Here is a 17,009-nt window from a genome sequence, read left to right as displayed (position 1 = left end):
GATACGGCCCGCAGTGTGGGAAGAAGTTAAGATAAGGTGATTTTTTTTTTAATAGTTGGAGTCCTGATTTTAAAATGTACCTAGTGCTCATGTTCAGCAACCCTTACTGTGAGAGATCAAGTTTGCGATATGTAAATACTGGGGGAAAAACAATAGACCTGTGTAGCAACTGCATGCTTCTAATGGTCTTGAGACATCAAAAAGGTCGCATTTACAGATGCAAATGTAACTAGAGCTCATGTTTAGCGCTCCCATACTGTGAGCAATCGAGTTTGCCTTGAGAAAAAAGGTATCCTATGTATGCCCCACCATTTTCAAGTCACACCAGCCGCCACTGCTCTAACCTCTTTGTGGCTCTGGAACTGCACCAACCTGTTGGAAGAGAGCCGTCTGCTGTTTGGAGAGTACCCTTGAAAGTCCAGGCTCAGTAAGGTAGTAGCAGAGTCAGCCTGTGCCCTCCCATAATCATTTGATGAGACTTGAAAAAGGCAAGGTGGTTGATGCTAACGTTGCACATCTGACACATCACAGTTGCAAGTCTTGTAATGATCGAAGGCAGGTAATGAAATGGTGCATTCCCGGTTGAAAAACCCAACCACCAACGGGTTTTAAAGGTACACAAGACCACAGGTGGACCAAACAAAGTATGGAACCATCTATGTTATGTGCTGTAGATACAAGATGCAAAGAAAAAAGCAAAACCAGGGCACTCAGAGAATCAAACGGTAGTCCGTAGAAGTCCAAATTTCAAACAATGGTTTATTCTTTGGTAAGCAAGGTACAATGTACTGGTTCAAGGAGTACATAAATCCATATATGAAAGCAACAGAAAACAGCCAACACGTGTTTCGTCCTATTGGACTTTTTCAAGGCTCAGAGAATATAATAGAGGTAAGGTTGTGACCATCTATATTATTGCCTATTGGGGTGGCATATTGTATTAGCCCAGATTATGAGAAACGCCGTAAAGGGGGTTAGAATATGTCATCAAAAACGGCGAAGGTTCAATTGCCCCTGTATAAGATGTATGACTTAAATAAGAGTAAGGAAAATCCTCGGTTGAAAAGTTTCACGCAGCGTGTGGTACCGCTCGTCATGCGTTCAAAGACCCCAACTCTTATTTAAGTCATACATCTTATACAGGGGCAATTGAACCTTCGCCGTTTTTGATGACATATTCTAACCCCCCTTACGGCGTTTCTCATGATCTGGGCTAATACAATATGCCACCCCAATAGGCAATAATATCGATGGTCAGCACCTTACCTCTATTATATTCTCTGAGCCTTGAAAAAGTCCAATAGGACGAAACACGTGTTGGCTGTTTTCTGTTGCTTTCATATATGGATTTATGTACTCCTTGAACCAGTACATTGTACCTTGCTTACCAAAGAATAAACCATCGTTTGAAATTTGGACTTCTACGGACTACCGTTTGATTCTTTGAGTACCCTGGTTTTGCTTTTTTCTTTGCATTATTTGATGTGAGTTGATTCCCCTTGTGCTCATTGGTTATCGCTGTAGAACTGCAGGAGAGGACCTTGGATAAAGGCAGGTTAAGAACGGTTAGAGGCAGAAGCGCATGATCACCTCTGATGTGTGACTGCAGGCCATGTAGGAGAAGTTAAGCACCTGTCTGCTAGGAACACTAGTATCAAGGCAGAAAGGTACCAATAGTGACCTATCATGGCATGGTAAATGAGGAATCATAGCTTCAGTTTCACTTTGTGCCCTCCAGTTTGTTGTGCTACCACATGCTGTCGTATCACTCACTGCACTCGTATTTGCTCTACCAGCATGTGCTTCATCTTGCTGAGCTCCTGCGTCCACTTGTACTGCTTCACCCTTTGACACATCACGTCTGCTTCTGCATCTATTAAGGCACCGTCTCAGTTCCTCCTGGGAGGTAGGAGTAACATGGCTACGAGAGCCTCACCACTATCCTCCTTGAAATCCTCCTTGATTACCTGAATAAAAAGATAAGGGGTGGTGCAGTTGGGTAGAAGGCTCTAGTTCTCTCCTCCATATGCAAATCTGGTATTTTAGCTTTTACTGGTACCTTTAAGGCCTCTGACCAGACATTTTATAGGGTGCTTGGTCGTTTACTCATGCAAATTTAGTTATGACTGTCATAGACCGGTTGGAACATCAAATTTGAATGTTTCTTGTTTGTGTTTTAAGATTTATAATATTTTCCATGTCAAAGGTTCGTTCTAGGGGAAGCTCAATACTACTATAATTCTCAGTCGACCTACCACAATCCTTTAAATATCATTACATTGCCTTGCCATATGTGTGAAAGAGAAATGGGATGGGAGTCCCCTCGTGGGGAACCACTGCAAATGTAGAGCACTTAGGTCTACTTTTAGCCTAGTTTACTATCAATCACACTACGAAAAAAGATTAGGTTGCCTCTCACAAAAGGATTACATGCTTTGTCAACAAACAACATTTTATATCTTGGGAAACAGGGCGGAACATGAACAGTCACGTCTGTTGAGTCATGAGGTTCCAAATGCCCCCTTTCATTTGGGAGATCCATGAATAAAACCCATTGGGGCTCACAGAGCTCCTGGGGCATCCTGGTTACCTTAAGATCCAAACTTGGTAAACGACATTTATCCAATAGGGCATATTCTTTACACAAATACCTAAATCAATGCCTCGTGCTCCCTCTTGGATTTCACTTACACCCTACCTTCTGGTACCATTGACTTCCACCTTTCCTACTCGTCCCTTATCCTTTCTCCGTTTGTCCTTTCTGACATCTGATACCCAGGTGTTTGAAACAGACAAATAATTACTTGTTTCACACCAATAATTACAAATACAGACGCTCATTTAAAAGTTAATATCACAAAAAACTGATCGAACTGGCTAATGGTCTGAGGGACGGGCCATCCTCCACCCAAGTACTCTGCAGAAAAACATCTCTCTCTTCCCTTTGGTGTCTTTGAGTAGCAGAGTGGGTGTCTGGTCCAATCACAGCGTCACTCCCAATCAAGTTGTCACAAATCTAATGTCACAACAGCAAGATTGTACTCCGGGTTTGGGATGATTCTGAAAAATGGATTTATTAATAAATTGCAATCATATATCTCTGTCATTGATCTTTCTGTCAGCCATGGAGAAGAGGAGCTTCTCAAATCTGGAAAAAGCAAACATTCACAGCAACCCTTGGAAACTCCCAGAAAACGATGACATAATCTTAGGTTTTGTTACTCTAGGAGGCAGGTGTCTGAACAAGATCATAAGAAACAGTGAAACAAGTGAGCAAGTGCTCTACAAATGCATCGAAATATGTCACTCTCCACACACAGCAATTTTGAAGTTTCATTTCCCAAGTGCCAATCGGGGTGGTTTCTCCATAAGGGGAAGGGGGCATTGACCCCCTGCCTACCAGTAATTATACAGCAGCCGGCAGACAGAAGATGTAATGCTGGAGGCGTGGTTTACATGCTATGACCAGCTGGGGCTGTTTATCTAAACTCTGCATGTGAGGTTGGCCAGTATTTTGCTTGTGGCTAGCCTGACATGCGCAGTTCAGGCTTTCTCAATCATCAGTGTGTGTGAGTTGGGGAATCAGACACACAGCCCCATCGGTCTCCGGGGGAGCACTGTGCTCTTCTGTCCCAGCCTATCCTTGCAGTGGTCTTATTCTGTTAACTATTATAAACAGCATGAGAGCACTGCTTTCATTGGCTGAGGTGTGTTGTGATACTTTCCCCATGCACAACATGCAGAGCTCTGCAGTGTAGCAGACAGACACAGCTGCGGATTTAAGAGTCAGCCCACGGCGCGAAAAGAAGTTAAGGTAAGGTGATTTTTTTAAATAGTTGAGTCCTTCTAATCTAAATGTAACTAGTACTCATGTTAAGCACTTCCATACTGTGAGATAGAGTTCTCATTATGTAAATACTGGAGGAAAACCGTATCATATGTATGCCCCACCATTATCAAGAGACATCAGCCGTCACTGGTGCCAATCACAACCACCCTCTCTGCTGCGGGGCTAGGGCTTACAGTTAATGCATTAAGAAGGTTTAAGAAAATATGCCTATTACAGATTACATGATTATAGTTTTGCATCAGTTTTGCCTCTTGAACATATGAAGCAACCTGTTCTAATTGTGCCATTGTGCCTAGTGTGTGTGATGGAGGTCAGTCTGTTAAACATTTACAGCATTGGGAGACCCTCATTAAAAGTGGGATGTTAGAGGGTTGTGGGTAATGGTGCATGACATACCACTGTGGGAAGATATTTGTATGAATTGTGGGGGACGTAATATAAAAACCTAGTTGACATGACTAAAAGGAGTTCCATTGACCATAGAAGTATGGGTGCCGAAAAAGGTGCAACCACTTTGAGGTGGCCACGTCTGGAAATGTGCATCAAACTGGATCCCACAGCTGATTTATTCACCTATAGCATGAAGAGTGAGATGGCTTATATGGAAAAGCTTAATCATTGACCCTACTAAATCGTCAGACTGGTTGGCCCCAATAGTGACCTCCCATAGGAATGTGGACAGGTATGTTTATTTATTGATTTACTCTGCCTTTATGATTGTACATGTGCAGACAGTCACAATCAACCCTTTCTACATGAGTAGGTTTCATCATTGTCTAGTGTTCCATGTGCTACCTTGCTCATCGTGGTAGAAACAAGAGCTCAGTAAAAAATGAAAATAATTTATATGTAGCATGATGACAGTTGCGGCACACTCTAGCATGATTATGGGGGTTACTACTACACAAGATATAGTACCAAAATATCCTATTTTAAATATTGTCCTACAAAAATATCATAGCCAAAATGTCAGCAACCATTATTTCATGAAGGTAAATATATATTGTATATACAGGTGATTTTATTGCAGAAAATGCAATTGTATAAAAACTCTTACACAGTGTACCATGTAATACAGGAAATATGTTATGGTTCTCTGTGAAATACGGCTTTATCATCATAATGACACCCCAAATAACTCTGCTACTACTGTCAGGCCCCATTAGAATATTGAAGCAAGGTTATTTAAATTATGTGGCAATGGAACTCAAATCATACAGCAACAAATTAAAAACATGTGGCACATTCTCTAGCAGTATTATATTTATCTATATGCAATACAAACTACATTTTGTTGTGAAATCTGCAAATTATTAGCAAATGTTATAAATTATAATTGTGTGTTAAACGGTGCAGCTACAGATCACATAAATCCACTGTAAGCTCCCTGCAAAGAGATGGGCCAGGTCCTGCGTGCAGCCCCAGTTCCACATGACCTTCGGCCTTATGCAGTGTGGGCTGGCCATCCGAGGGTGAGTTGGACGCAGGGCCAGGACATAGGCTTACATGGCAGAAACCCCCATCAGCTACGCTCAAGAGGAGCTAGCCGCACATAGCTTAGGCCGTGACTAGCCAGGGTAAGCTGTCCACGCTCGCTTTGGTGCCAGGCCTGACTGCAGATCAGGCTAAACTGGCAAAACGCGCAGTGCATTGGTCGAAGGAAACTCACGGCCAGGGCCATAAGTAGTAGTGGTAGGCCGCTCTCAGTAGGTTTGGTGCAATGCCTGGATAGACCTGACAAGCACACCTTGCAGTGCACTACCAAAGGCACTGAGCAGCAGTAGCTGGCTTCCCATGTCAGGTTGTGCACAGGGCCTGGCCGCAGGCCGCCAGTCACGTGGTGACGACATCAAACAATGATTGGCAATAACTCTCTTACAGATATTCTATGTATGACCTGCCTTTTTTCTGGAGCCTGCATGGCTGTTTCCAAATAATTCCATAAAGAAGGAATGTACATGTAATGCTGGACTACAAGTTCAATAATGATCATACATTTACGGCATTATTATTTGCCGATGATACCATCCTTATTTCTCAAACTCCGAGAGGCTTGCAAAATTTGGTGGACTCTTTCCAGAAGTATTGTGTGGGGAAGGGGCTAGAAATAAATCCTACCAAAACTAAGTACATGTCCATAAACCCCAAGAAATCCCTCAGGATTAATCTGTCCTTGGAGAATCAAAAACTGGAACAGGTAGGGAGTTTTAATTATTTGGGGTTAATGCTGGATAGTAACCTGTCCTGGAAAGGACAGATGGATAAAAGCATCTTATCCCTTAAACAAAACTCAATGCCTATTTTAAAAGTACACAGAGCTAGTTATTCTAAAGCAATCTCACCGGCACTTGAAGTATATAAAGCGAAGGCCCAATCGGCCGCCCTTTATGGTGCTGAACTCTGGGGCTACTATTGTAACAATAATTTTGGAAAAACGGAAAACCACTTTGTACGAAGGCTACTTAAAATACCGACAAGAACTCCTCTAGTCCCTGTTTTCCTTGATATTAACCTTAAAAGAGCAGACTATCAAGCATTATTAAGACCACTGCTGTATTGGGTCAGGTTATGGGTAACCCCGGAGTTGAGTGATTACAAGAGTGGATTGACTGAATTAACTCAGATAGATGGTCATATGAATACCCCTTGGTTAAAATATGTATCTAAGTGGTATGAGAGATTAGGTTTATCACACCTATGGGAAGTTCCTCAGAACATGACAACACGTACCAGGAAATATGTAAAGGACACCTTTTGGTCTTATGTCAACGGAGAGCTATTGCATAGTTCATCGATTGGTATTCTAACTTTGAATTTTTTTAACATAAAAGATACACCTAAATTAGAACAATTTTTGGATGAGATCTGTCCCCCACTGGCAAAAGCACTATATCTACAGTTTAGGTATGGGGTCTTACAGATTAATGCTTACACATGCAATTGGGGAGGGGTAAAAGGTTGTGAATTGTGCACTCTCTGTACTTTAGGGGCTAAAGAAGATGTTGTTCATCTACTCTTCTTTTGCCCAGTATACAAGAAACCAAGGGATTGTTGGATCAAACCCGTTTGTAAATATGTGGGGGTTAGATCCTACAAAGAAGCAGAGTGCATATTTCAGTCTAATACTTCACAATTAGTGGTGTTTGGCACGAGTAGATTTTTATTTAATGTGTACCTTATCAGAAAACGACTTGGTCACAAGCTGTAATATCTTGTTAGGTGGCCCACTCTTTCCCTTCCTTGTAAAGGTATATGATGCGCTGTTTCTTCGACCCATGTTAATTAATTTTTCAGTTCTGGCTTTTAATTAATTTATAAACTGTTATTTATATTTTTATATGCGGTACTGCTTAATCATGGAGACACCCATATATTTATTGCCAATTGTATGTATTGTATCTTATATTTAATTGTGAAATGTATATATGTATGTTGTATTTATCTCTTGTCTTGACTTTTATGGCAATATTTGCCGAAATAAAGTTTAACGAACGATCATACATTTAAGATTTAAATGTTGTTGTAACTGTAACTAGCCTTCCTTAGTCTGTATTAGAGATAAGATGAATTAGAGATAAGATGCCTTTAAGGGGTTGGTGAGAATGTGCCTTTCTCGAAATGGGTGATAATATTTGCCACACATTTTCCATCCGTTAGATTCCAATGTATTTTACGTTATAAATGAGCCTGTATAAGAGTACTCCAAGTAAGACATGATCTAGATAGTTGCCGCATGCAGATGTGCTATTTTAAAACAGCAGGGTGCACTGTTCAACAAGGATATAATGCTTGAACGCAAAAAAAAAATTACACACAATAAAACTTGGAAAAGAGCTTTCAGTCTGAATAAAAATGTAGTTTGAAATGTCCGCATATAAATTAAATACACGTCCAGCTAGGTTGCTCCACGCTGCTCGAGTTGTTCAGCTGCTGAATCCTAGCTGTGTTTAAGTGCCCTTTGAATGATTCGGTAGAGAAAATCTATAACTCAGGGAACAATAGGTGCTCCTAGGCAGACAGAATGTGGAATCGTCAAACTGCACTTTGAAAGTAATGTTTTAAATGAAAGATGACATTTTCATTTCATCTCTTTGTCATTGAAAATTGATATATATAAGTCTGCGGCTCGACGTTCGATCGTTTGAAACGCATCGTTAGTCTTAGAAGAATCCCACATAACGGGTAAGCAAAGAAGGTTTGACTCGAGGCACTTTTTAGGGAGGCAGAACAGTATGGAACTTCACAGCGCTTAGGTCTGCATTCGAGCGCCCTTCGCACATTCAGAGCAGAAAACACTGTCCTGTTGCGTGATGAACGGTTGGCCGACCAGCGAGACAGCACATTTTGAGCAGGAAAAGCAGTCGCTGTGCCAGTGTCGTGCTTCGAAGGAGGCATATTGAGTACTCCCTTCACCTGCAAGGCAAGGCAGTGAGAAGACATTGGTATTGTTACAGGTTATTCACCAAGATACACCACATTTATATACCTCCTTTATTAACTGTTTCACTTTTCATAAAAACTCAAAGTGCACGTATTAAAACAATAAAAAGTTGTGCCGGAGCAAAAACTAGTGGCAAAAGAATATGTGTATAAAAAGTATACTACTACACACGCATTTTTCACTTTTCCATTTTATTTGTTTTATGGTATTTTGAGCACTGCCGCTGCCGCGTGGGGTCTGGCGCAACTAACCAGGGTACATTGCATTTGAGGTGCATTTGTGATTCAGATTGAGTGTTGCGAGGTTGTTTTCGCAGCTCGTGACGTAGCCTGATAAAAAATATATGGGGCCTGGAGAGGTATGCGAGAGGTGCAGGGGTTGCTCGCGCCTGATCGTCTGGAGGCATAAGCAAAGATGGCGTGTTTCCACGTGCAGGAAAGGAGCAAGAATTGGTAACACTGGAGGCACACTGAGATGTCAGTTTCGGAAAGGATGACATTTACAGCTCCCATTGAAAACTGGGGCCCCCTGATGGTGGCGCCCTGAATAACTAACTCCGCCCCTGCCCACGAGTGAGCATCCTACATTGCATACGCCAATGAACGGTAAAAGAAAACGTGGGTGACAGTTTTCCTTGCCCACACTAGTTAACCCCATTGCATCTTCGTTTCCATTGGCTTTCACCTAGCAAGTTTTTGCCGAGTTCAGTGTGAACCTTGTATTAACTTTTTTTTTAAACAAGATTGCGCTGAGATTCCATTGTGAGCATGGAATCTCTTCAGCAAAGCACTCAGGTCAATAAAGAAATTATACTTTTCTCGTCAGGGTACGTCTGTGGTCATGTGAGTTAGTTTAAAACAGTCTACTCAGAACTATTATAATTTAATGCGAGAGCGTTAGAGTTTGAGATATATCACTGTGTCCGGGTATCTGTCTGGGCAAATATTCCACAGATGTCGCTCTGTGCTAAAACTCTAGCAGGAACTCATTCAGCCGCGGGTAATAAATCTAGCGGTAACGAAATAATGTTGCTGCAATCGGGAGGTGCAGTAAGTACTGCGCCAGCGTCTTATTCTGAGTGTGGTTGGTAGACCGTCAGACAGCTGGGTTGCCACTGGACCAGTCTTGGCCCACCAGCTAAACAAACAAAAAATAGCTGGATGGGTTTTTGCCAAACTTGCTTAGGCCGTCATGACAGTACATATTTCGATGAAAACTGACAATAATACCCAGTCCTCCAGGCCATGCTAATATAGGGGTGGACAAGCTGTCTTCTTTTCATTTACCAGAGACAATGCTTTTGGGAAATAAAAAGTGTCCCTAAGTCCCTGAGAGATTTGGGGACATAGTTTATTTTCTGCAGTCGGGTATTGCCATTCGGTGCATGGACATCTCAGACTGCAAATACTTGATCAGATGTAGCCGGCATTACCTTAGTCCAGTGTGTTAGTGATGATGGCCTGGATGAGCGTCCTTCTGGTTTCAAATGGGATTCCTTTGAAGATCTTACAAAGCATGAAGAGGTTATGGAAGCTAGAGGAGGCCACTGTGTTTATTTGCTCTTTGAAGGTAAGTTTGCTGTCTTTGATGACTTCTAGGTTTTGCACATGGTCCCATGGGGTTGGAGGTTGTCCAAGCGGGGATGGCCACCAAGAGTCATCCCAGGGAGAGGGGTTGCTTCCAAAGGAGATCACTTCCATTTTGTCAGTGTTCAGTTTCAGGCAGTTGGATCTCATCAATTCGGCGACGTGTGTCATGGGGATGCTGAAGGTGTTTCTGGGAGCGTCAAGGTCTTCGTAGAGGGAAAGTACCAGTTGCATATTGTCGGCGTATGGGATGATGTTGAGTCCATGGGAGTGGACTAGCTTGGCTAACGGTGTCACATAGACATTGAAGAGGGTGGGGTTGGGGGAGGATCCCTGTGGGACACCGCATATGATGTTCTTCGGATCTGACGTGAAGGGTAGGAGGTGGACTCTCTGGGTTCGGCCTGAGATGGAGGCAAGGATTCACTTGAGGGCACTGTTTCTGATCCCTTTGATGTGGCGTCTGGAAGTGAGAGTGAATTGGGAGATGGAATTAAACGCAGTGGAGAGTTCTAGGAGGATCAGGGCAGCTTTCTCTCTGCTGTCCAGGAAGGTCCTGATGTTGTCTGTTGCAGTGATGAGGGCGGTCTCAATGCTGTGGTTGGAGCGGAAACTGCATTGGGAGGGGTTGAGCAGGTTGTCTTTCAAAGTGTTCGGAGAGTTGGTTGTTGATTACTTTTTCCAGGATCTTGGCTGGGAAGGGGAGCAGAGAGATGGAGCAGTCATTTTTGAGCGTGCTGGGGCTGACTGAGGGTTTCTTCAGGAGCGGTTTGACCTCTGCTTGTTTCCATGTGTAGGAAAGTACCATCTTGCCTGGCATGTTACCCCCATATTTCACTGTATATATGTTGTTTTAGTTGTATGTGTCACTGGGACCCTGCCAGCCAGGGCCCCAGTGCTCATAAGTGTGCCTGAATGTGTTACCTGTGTTATGACTAACTGTCTCACTGAGGCTCTGCTAATCAGAACCTCAGTGGTTATGCTCTCTCATTTCTTTCAAATTGTCACTAACAGGCTAGTGACCAATTTTACCAATTTATATTGGCTTACTGGAACACCCTTATAATTCCCTAGTATATGGTACTGAGGTACCCAGGGTATTGGGGTTCCAGGAGATCCCTATGGGCTGCAGCATTTCTTTTGCCACCCATAGGGAGCTCTGACAATTCTTACACAGGCCTGCCACTGCAGCCTGAGTGAAATAACGTCCACGTTATTTCACAGCCATTTTACACTGCACTTAAGTAACTTATAAGTCACCTATATGTCTAACCTTTACCTGGTAAAGGTTAGGTGCAAAGTTACTTAGTGTGAGGGCACCCTGGCACTAGCCAAGGTGCCCCCACATTGTTCAGGGCCAATTCCCCGGACTTTGTGAGTGCGGGGACACCATTACACGCGTGCACTACATATAGGTCACTACCTATATGTAGCTTCACAATGGTAACTCCGAATATGGCCATGTAACATGTCTATGATCATGGAATTGCCCCCTCTATGCCATCCTGGCATAGTTGGCACAATCCCATGATCCCAGTGGTCTGTAGCACAGACCCTGGAACTGTCAAACTGCCTTTCCCGGGGTTTCACTGCAGCTGCTGCTGCTGCCAACCCCTCAGACAGGCTTCTGCCCTCCTGGGGTCCAGCCAGGCCTGGCCCAGGATGGCAGAACAAAGGACTTCCTCTGAGAGAGGGTGTTACACCCTCTCCCTTTGGAAAATGGTGTGAAGGCAGGGGAGGAGTAGCCTCCCCCAGCCTCTGGAAATGCTTTCATGGGCACACATGGTGCCCATTTCTGCATAAGCCAGTCTACACCGGTTCAGGGACCCCTCAGCCCTGCTCTGGCGCGAAACTGGACAAAGGAAAGGGGAGTGACCACTCCCCTGACCCGCACCTCCCCTGGGAGGTGCCCAGAGCTCCTCCAGTGTGCTCCAGACCTCTGCCATCTTGGAAACAGAGGTGCTGCTGGCACACTGGACTGCTCTGAGTGGCCAGGGCCAGCAGGTGACGTCAGAGACTCCTTCTGATAGGCTCCTTCAGGTGTTGCTAGCCTATCTTCTCTCCTAAGTAGCCAAACCCTCTTTTCTGGCTATTTAGGGTCTCTGCTTTGGGGATTTCCTTAGATAACGAATGCAAGAGCTCATCCGAGTTCCTCTGCATCTCTCTCTTCACCTTCTGCCAAGGAATCCACTGCTGACCGCGCTGGAAGCCTGCAAAACTGCAACAAAGTAGCGAAGACGACTACTGCAACTCTGTAACGCTGATCCTGCAGCCTTCTCGACTGCTTTCCTGGTGGTGCATGCTGTGGGGGTAGTCTGCCTCCTCTCTGCACTAGAAGCTCCGAAGAAATCTCCCGTGGGTCGACGGAATCGTCCCCCTGCAACCGCAGGCACCAAAGAACTGCATCACCGGTACCCTGGGTCTCCTCTCAGCACGACGAGCGAGGTCCCTTGAATCCAGCAACTCTGTCCAAGTGACTCCCACAGTCCAGTGACTCTTCAGTCCAAGTTTGGTGGAGGTAAGTCCTTGCCTCCCCACGCCAGACTGCATTGCTGGAAACCGCGACTTTTGCAGCTACTCCGGCCCCCGTGCACTTCCGGCGGAAATCCTTTGTGCACAGTCCAGCCTGGGTCCATGGCACTCTAACCTGCATTGCACGACCTCCTAAGTTGTCCTCCGGCGACGTGGGACTCCTTTGTGCGACTTCGGGTGAGCACCGTTTCACTCCACTTTGTAGTGCCTGTTCTGGCACTTCTGCGGGTGCTGCCTGCTTCTGAGAGGGCTCCTTGTCTTGCTCGACGTCCCCTCTGTCCCCAGACGCAATTGGCGACATCCTGGTCCCTCCTGGTCCACAGCAGCATCCAAAAACCCTAACTGCACGATTTGCAGCTAGCAAGGCTTGTTGGTGGTCTTTCTTCAGGAAAACACTTCTGCACGACTCTCCACGGCGTGGGGGATCCATCCTCCAAAGGGGAAGTCTCTAGCCCTTGTTGTTCCTGCAGAAACCTCAGCTTCTACTGTCCAGTGGCAGCTTCTTTGCACCCACAGCTGGCATTTCCTGGGCATCTGCCCATCTCCGACTTGCTTGTGACTTTTGGACTTGGTCCCCTTGTTCCACAGGTACCCTCGACTGGAAATCCATCGTTGTTGCATTGCTGGTTTGTGTCTTTCCTGCAGAATTCCCCTATCACGACTTCTATGTCCTTTGGGGAACTTTAGTGCACTTTGCACTCACTTTTCAGGGTCTTGGGGTGGGCTATTTTTCTAACCCTAACTGTTTTCTTCCAGTCCCAGCGACCCTCTACAAGGTCACATAGGTTTGGGGTCCATTCGTGGTTCGCATTCCACTTTTGGAGTATATGGTTTGTGTTGCCCCTATCCCTATGTGTCCCCATTGCATCCTATTGTAACTATACATTGTTTGCACTGTTTTCTAATACTATTACTGCATATTTTGGTATTGTGTACATATATCTTGTGTATATTTGCTATCCTCATACTGAGGGTACTCACTGAGATACTTTTGGCATATTGTCATAAAAATAAAGTACCTTTATTTTTAGTATATCTGTGTATTGTGTTTTCTTATGATATTGTGCATATGACACTAGTGGTACTGTAGGAGCTTCACTCGTCTCCTAGTTCAGCCTAAGCTGCTCTGCTAAGCTACCATTATCTATCAGCCTAAGCTGCTAAACACCCTATACACTAATAAGGGATAACTGGGCCTGGTGCAAGGTGTAAGTACCCCTAGGTACTCACTACAAGCCAGTCCAGCCTCCTACACCATGCTTCTGGGACGGTGGCGGTTTTAATGGAGGTGTTGCAGATGTGCGTGAGGGCAATACATATCTCCTTCTGACCTAGATCCAAGAGCTCACTGACTACCTTGAATGAAACCACCTTCTTGACACCTCACAATCAGGATTACGTGCAACCACAGCATGGAGACTGCACTGATTGCCACCACAGATGACATCAAGATCCTCCTTGAGCGAGGAGAGTCGGCAGCTCTAAACCTTCTGTCCCTCTCCGCAGCGTTCAATACAGTCTCCCACCACACTCTCCTCAACAGGCTCCACAACATAAGCATCCAACGAAACGCCCTTAAGTGGGTCTCCTCTTTCCTCTCAGGCCGCATGCAGAGCATCTGCCTTCCTCCCTTCTCTTCTACACCTAAGAACATCACCTGTGGTGCATCCCAAGAATCCTCCTTTAACCCAATCCTGTTCAACTTCTACATGATCCCCTCAGAGATATCGTCAGAATCCTATGGACTCAATATAGTCTCCTTTGCCAATGACACTCAACTAATCTTCTCACTCACCGAAGACCCCCACAATGCTAAAGCCAACTTTGGCAATGCCATGACCAATGTAGCAACATAGATGAAAATCAGCTGCCTCAAACTAAACACCAACAAAACGGAAGTCCTGATCTTCAGGAAGAACACCCACATATGGGGCCACAGCTGGTGGCAGCAGAACTCAAACAAACACCCTCTCCTTCAGACCACGCATGAAACCTCGGCATCACCCTCAACTGCCAATTATCCTTGAATCAACAAGTAAACGTAGTCGTCTCCTTCTGCTTCTACATCCACCGTATTTTCCATCAAATTTTCAAATGGATCCCTATTGACACCAGAAACACAATCACAAACGCCCTATTCACCATTCGCCTCGACTGTGGCAATGCTCGCTACACCAGAGTGTCCTCCCAGCTACCTAAAAGACTCCAGACTCTACAGAACACTGCAGCCAGACTCATTCTCAACCTCTCCAAGTGCTCAACCATCACCCCACCCCTCAGGAACCTCCACTGGCTCAACGTCCAGTAGAGATGCCAATTCAAAATCCTCACACTTGCATACAAGGCTCTACACAACATAGGGTCGTCCTACATCAACCATCAACTGAGTTTCTACTTCCCTGCAAGAGAAATACACTCCGCCTCACTAAACCTCGCACACACACCCTGCATCCCTCGCAGCTGCATCAGAGGATGCACCTTCTCCTACACAGTAGCCAAGTCCTGGAACAGCCTGCCCCTCCACCTCTGAACAGCTCACTCCCTGACAGACTTCAGAAAGAGAATTAAGATGTGATTTTCGACAGAGACACTGCACCCTCAGTGTCCAGATACCCTTAGGGGTGATACTGCTGCACTTTACAAATTCTATGATTGATTTATTGATTGGAGAAAGTAACTTATAAGTTGTGGTGGAAAGTAGTCAATCACAAGTCATAATGTCACAATTCATGTTAGCTTTACTATAGATTTCTGTAATTTAATCCTGAGTTTAATCTCTGGTAGCTCTGGCACAAAGCAGACAGGCTTAGCATTTAGAAGTACCAAAACACTTAAAAAATCGAAAACACAACTCAATAAAAATCCCACTCCAATTTACAAAAATAGAATATAACAATTAACAAAATGACCTCAAGACAACAAAAATCCAACAAAAGGAACCTAAGATATGGATTTATTCAAGTTTTATATAAAAAAATGTACCAAAAAGAATGAAATGCCAATCATCTGGTTGCACTTGACTGGGTTCTAGGTTCATTTTAATGCCGACGGCTATGGAGCATGGGTATGATGCAGAAACCAGGTTTGACCTGGTTGGCCATTTTATCTTCTGGTTTAGTTTGTTAAATGTAAGTCAAAAATCCACAGCAGGGCAAGGCAGCAGAGTGGGGCCAAGAAGGGCTCACATAGGCCAGAAAGCTGTCAGATGAGGTCCTGGTTAAGAAGCTGACTTTTGTCAGGAAAGCTATGAGTGGAAGAAATTGAAAATTCAAACCTGGGAAGGGCCCTTGCCGGCCGGATACTTTTGACTGGTGAATATTTCTATGTTCAGACTTATGCCCTCATTACAACCCTGGCGGTCAAAAATCCCCAGGGCTGTTTCATCGGTTGCACCGCCAACAGGCTGGTGATGCAATCCTGTGCATTACGACCGTGGCGGAACCGCCGCGGTCGCACCGCCGGGACCGGCGGTTTTCCGCCACAGTGTTCCCGTTGGATTTAATCCTCCAGGGCAGCGCTGCTTGCAACGCTGCCCAGGGGATTACGAGTCCCCCCCAGGAACTGCCATGAAAAGGCTGGCGGAAAGGGGAGTCGCGGGGCCCCTGGGGGCCCCTGCACTGCCCATGCCTTTGGCCCCTGGCACAGCCCCATGGAGCTTTTCACTGTCTGCATAGCAGACAGTGAAAAGCGTGACGGGTGAAACTGCACCCGTCGCACTGCTGCAGCACCGCTGGCTCCATTTGGAGCCGGCTCCCGTGTTGCGGCTGACATCCCCGCTGGGCCGGCAGGCGGAAACTCGGTTTCCGCCGGCCGGCCCAGCGGGGATGTTGTAATGGCCACCGAGGAAGTGCGGCCGCCCGCCAAAGTTGTAATGAGGGCCTTAGTCACTTATTTGGAGATTGGATTCTTCCAGTGGACCAAGGCTGTACGCCATAGCTAAACTGGGCTCCATAAGACCAGAGGCCTTCTCAGTGATGTTCTGCTGAAACAGGTTTGCTGCTGCAGAAAAGCCCCAAGCAGCAGCAACCTGAATCTTTGGCCCTTTGGCAAAGCACCTTTGTTGGATTGACTTTGCAGGTTGTACTGGTCCTCCAGAGGTCTTTGAGGCCAAAAAAGACCCAGGATTTTCAGGATATTAGGAGGAGTTCACCTTGACACAGCCAAGGGTCCCAAAATCTCAGGAACAGCGCTTGGGGATCAAGACTCACTCCAGCAGAAGCCAGCAGCAGTGTTTCGCATAGGTCCAGTGGGAACTGGTCAGCTGGGCTCTTTAGGAAAAGGACTTCCTGCAGCTTATTGTGTCCCTGTAGATTAACAGGAGGTCATCCAACTCACCCTTGGAGTCCACTTCTTTGTCCTGGGTACAAGTGTGAGCAGGTACAGCCTTTCAGGTCTCCTCACAGGTCTCAACAGCAGGTCCAGTTCCTTCTTCTGTCTTCCCCAGTTCCAGTTGTATTCTGAAGGAGGTACCCAAGTGTGTCACGTTTATGTCTGGGACTAGTTTGTGAGCTGGGGAGACTCCTGGCCCCTCCCTCACAAATGGAAAAACATTTAGGGGTAACCCTACCCACATTTACAGAAGTTCCTGTTTACCTTACAG

At 45.3% G+C, this 17,009-nt stretch overlaps 1 protein-coding gene across 2 annotated transcripts in view; it reads right to left on the bottom strand.

Annotated features, from left to right (window-relative positions):
* Positions 1–4,849: 4,849 nt before the first annotated feature.
* Positions 4,850–17,009, bottom strand: part of FHL5 (four and a half LIM domains 5) — a 176,606-nt gene continuing 164,446 nt past the window's right edge. For both annotated transcript variants that reach the window (XM_069235527.1, XM_069235526.1), the window contains one exon: positions 4,850–8,263. In XM_069235527.1, coding sequence (XP_069091628.1) covers positions 8,100–8,263 — 164 coding nt within the window. In that variant the 3' untranslated portion in view covers positions 4,850–8,099. The remainder of the gene's footprint in view (positions 8,264–17,009) is intronic.

Source organism: Pleurodeles waltl, chromosome 5 (assembly GCF_031143425.1).
Source record: "Pleurodeles waltl isolate 20211129_DDA chromosome 5, aPleWal1.hap1.20221129, whole genome shotgun sequence".
Taxonomy (NCBI): Eukaryota; Metazoa; Chordata; class Amphibia; order Caudata; family Salamandridae; genus Pleurodeles; species Pleurodeles waltl.
Note: the sequence above shows the minus strand (reverse complement) of the source record. Positions and strands in the feature narration are given on the sequence as shown.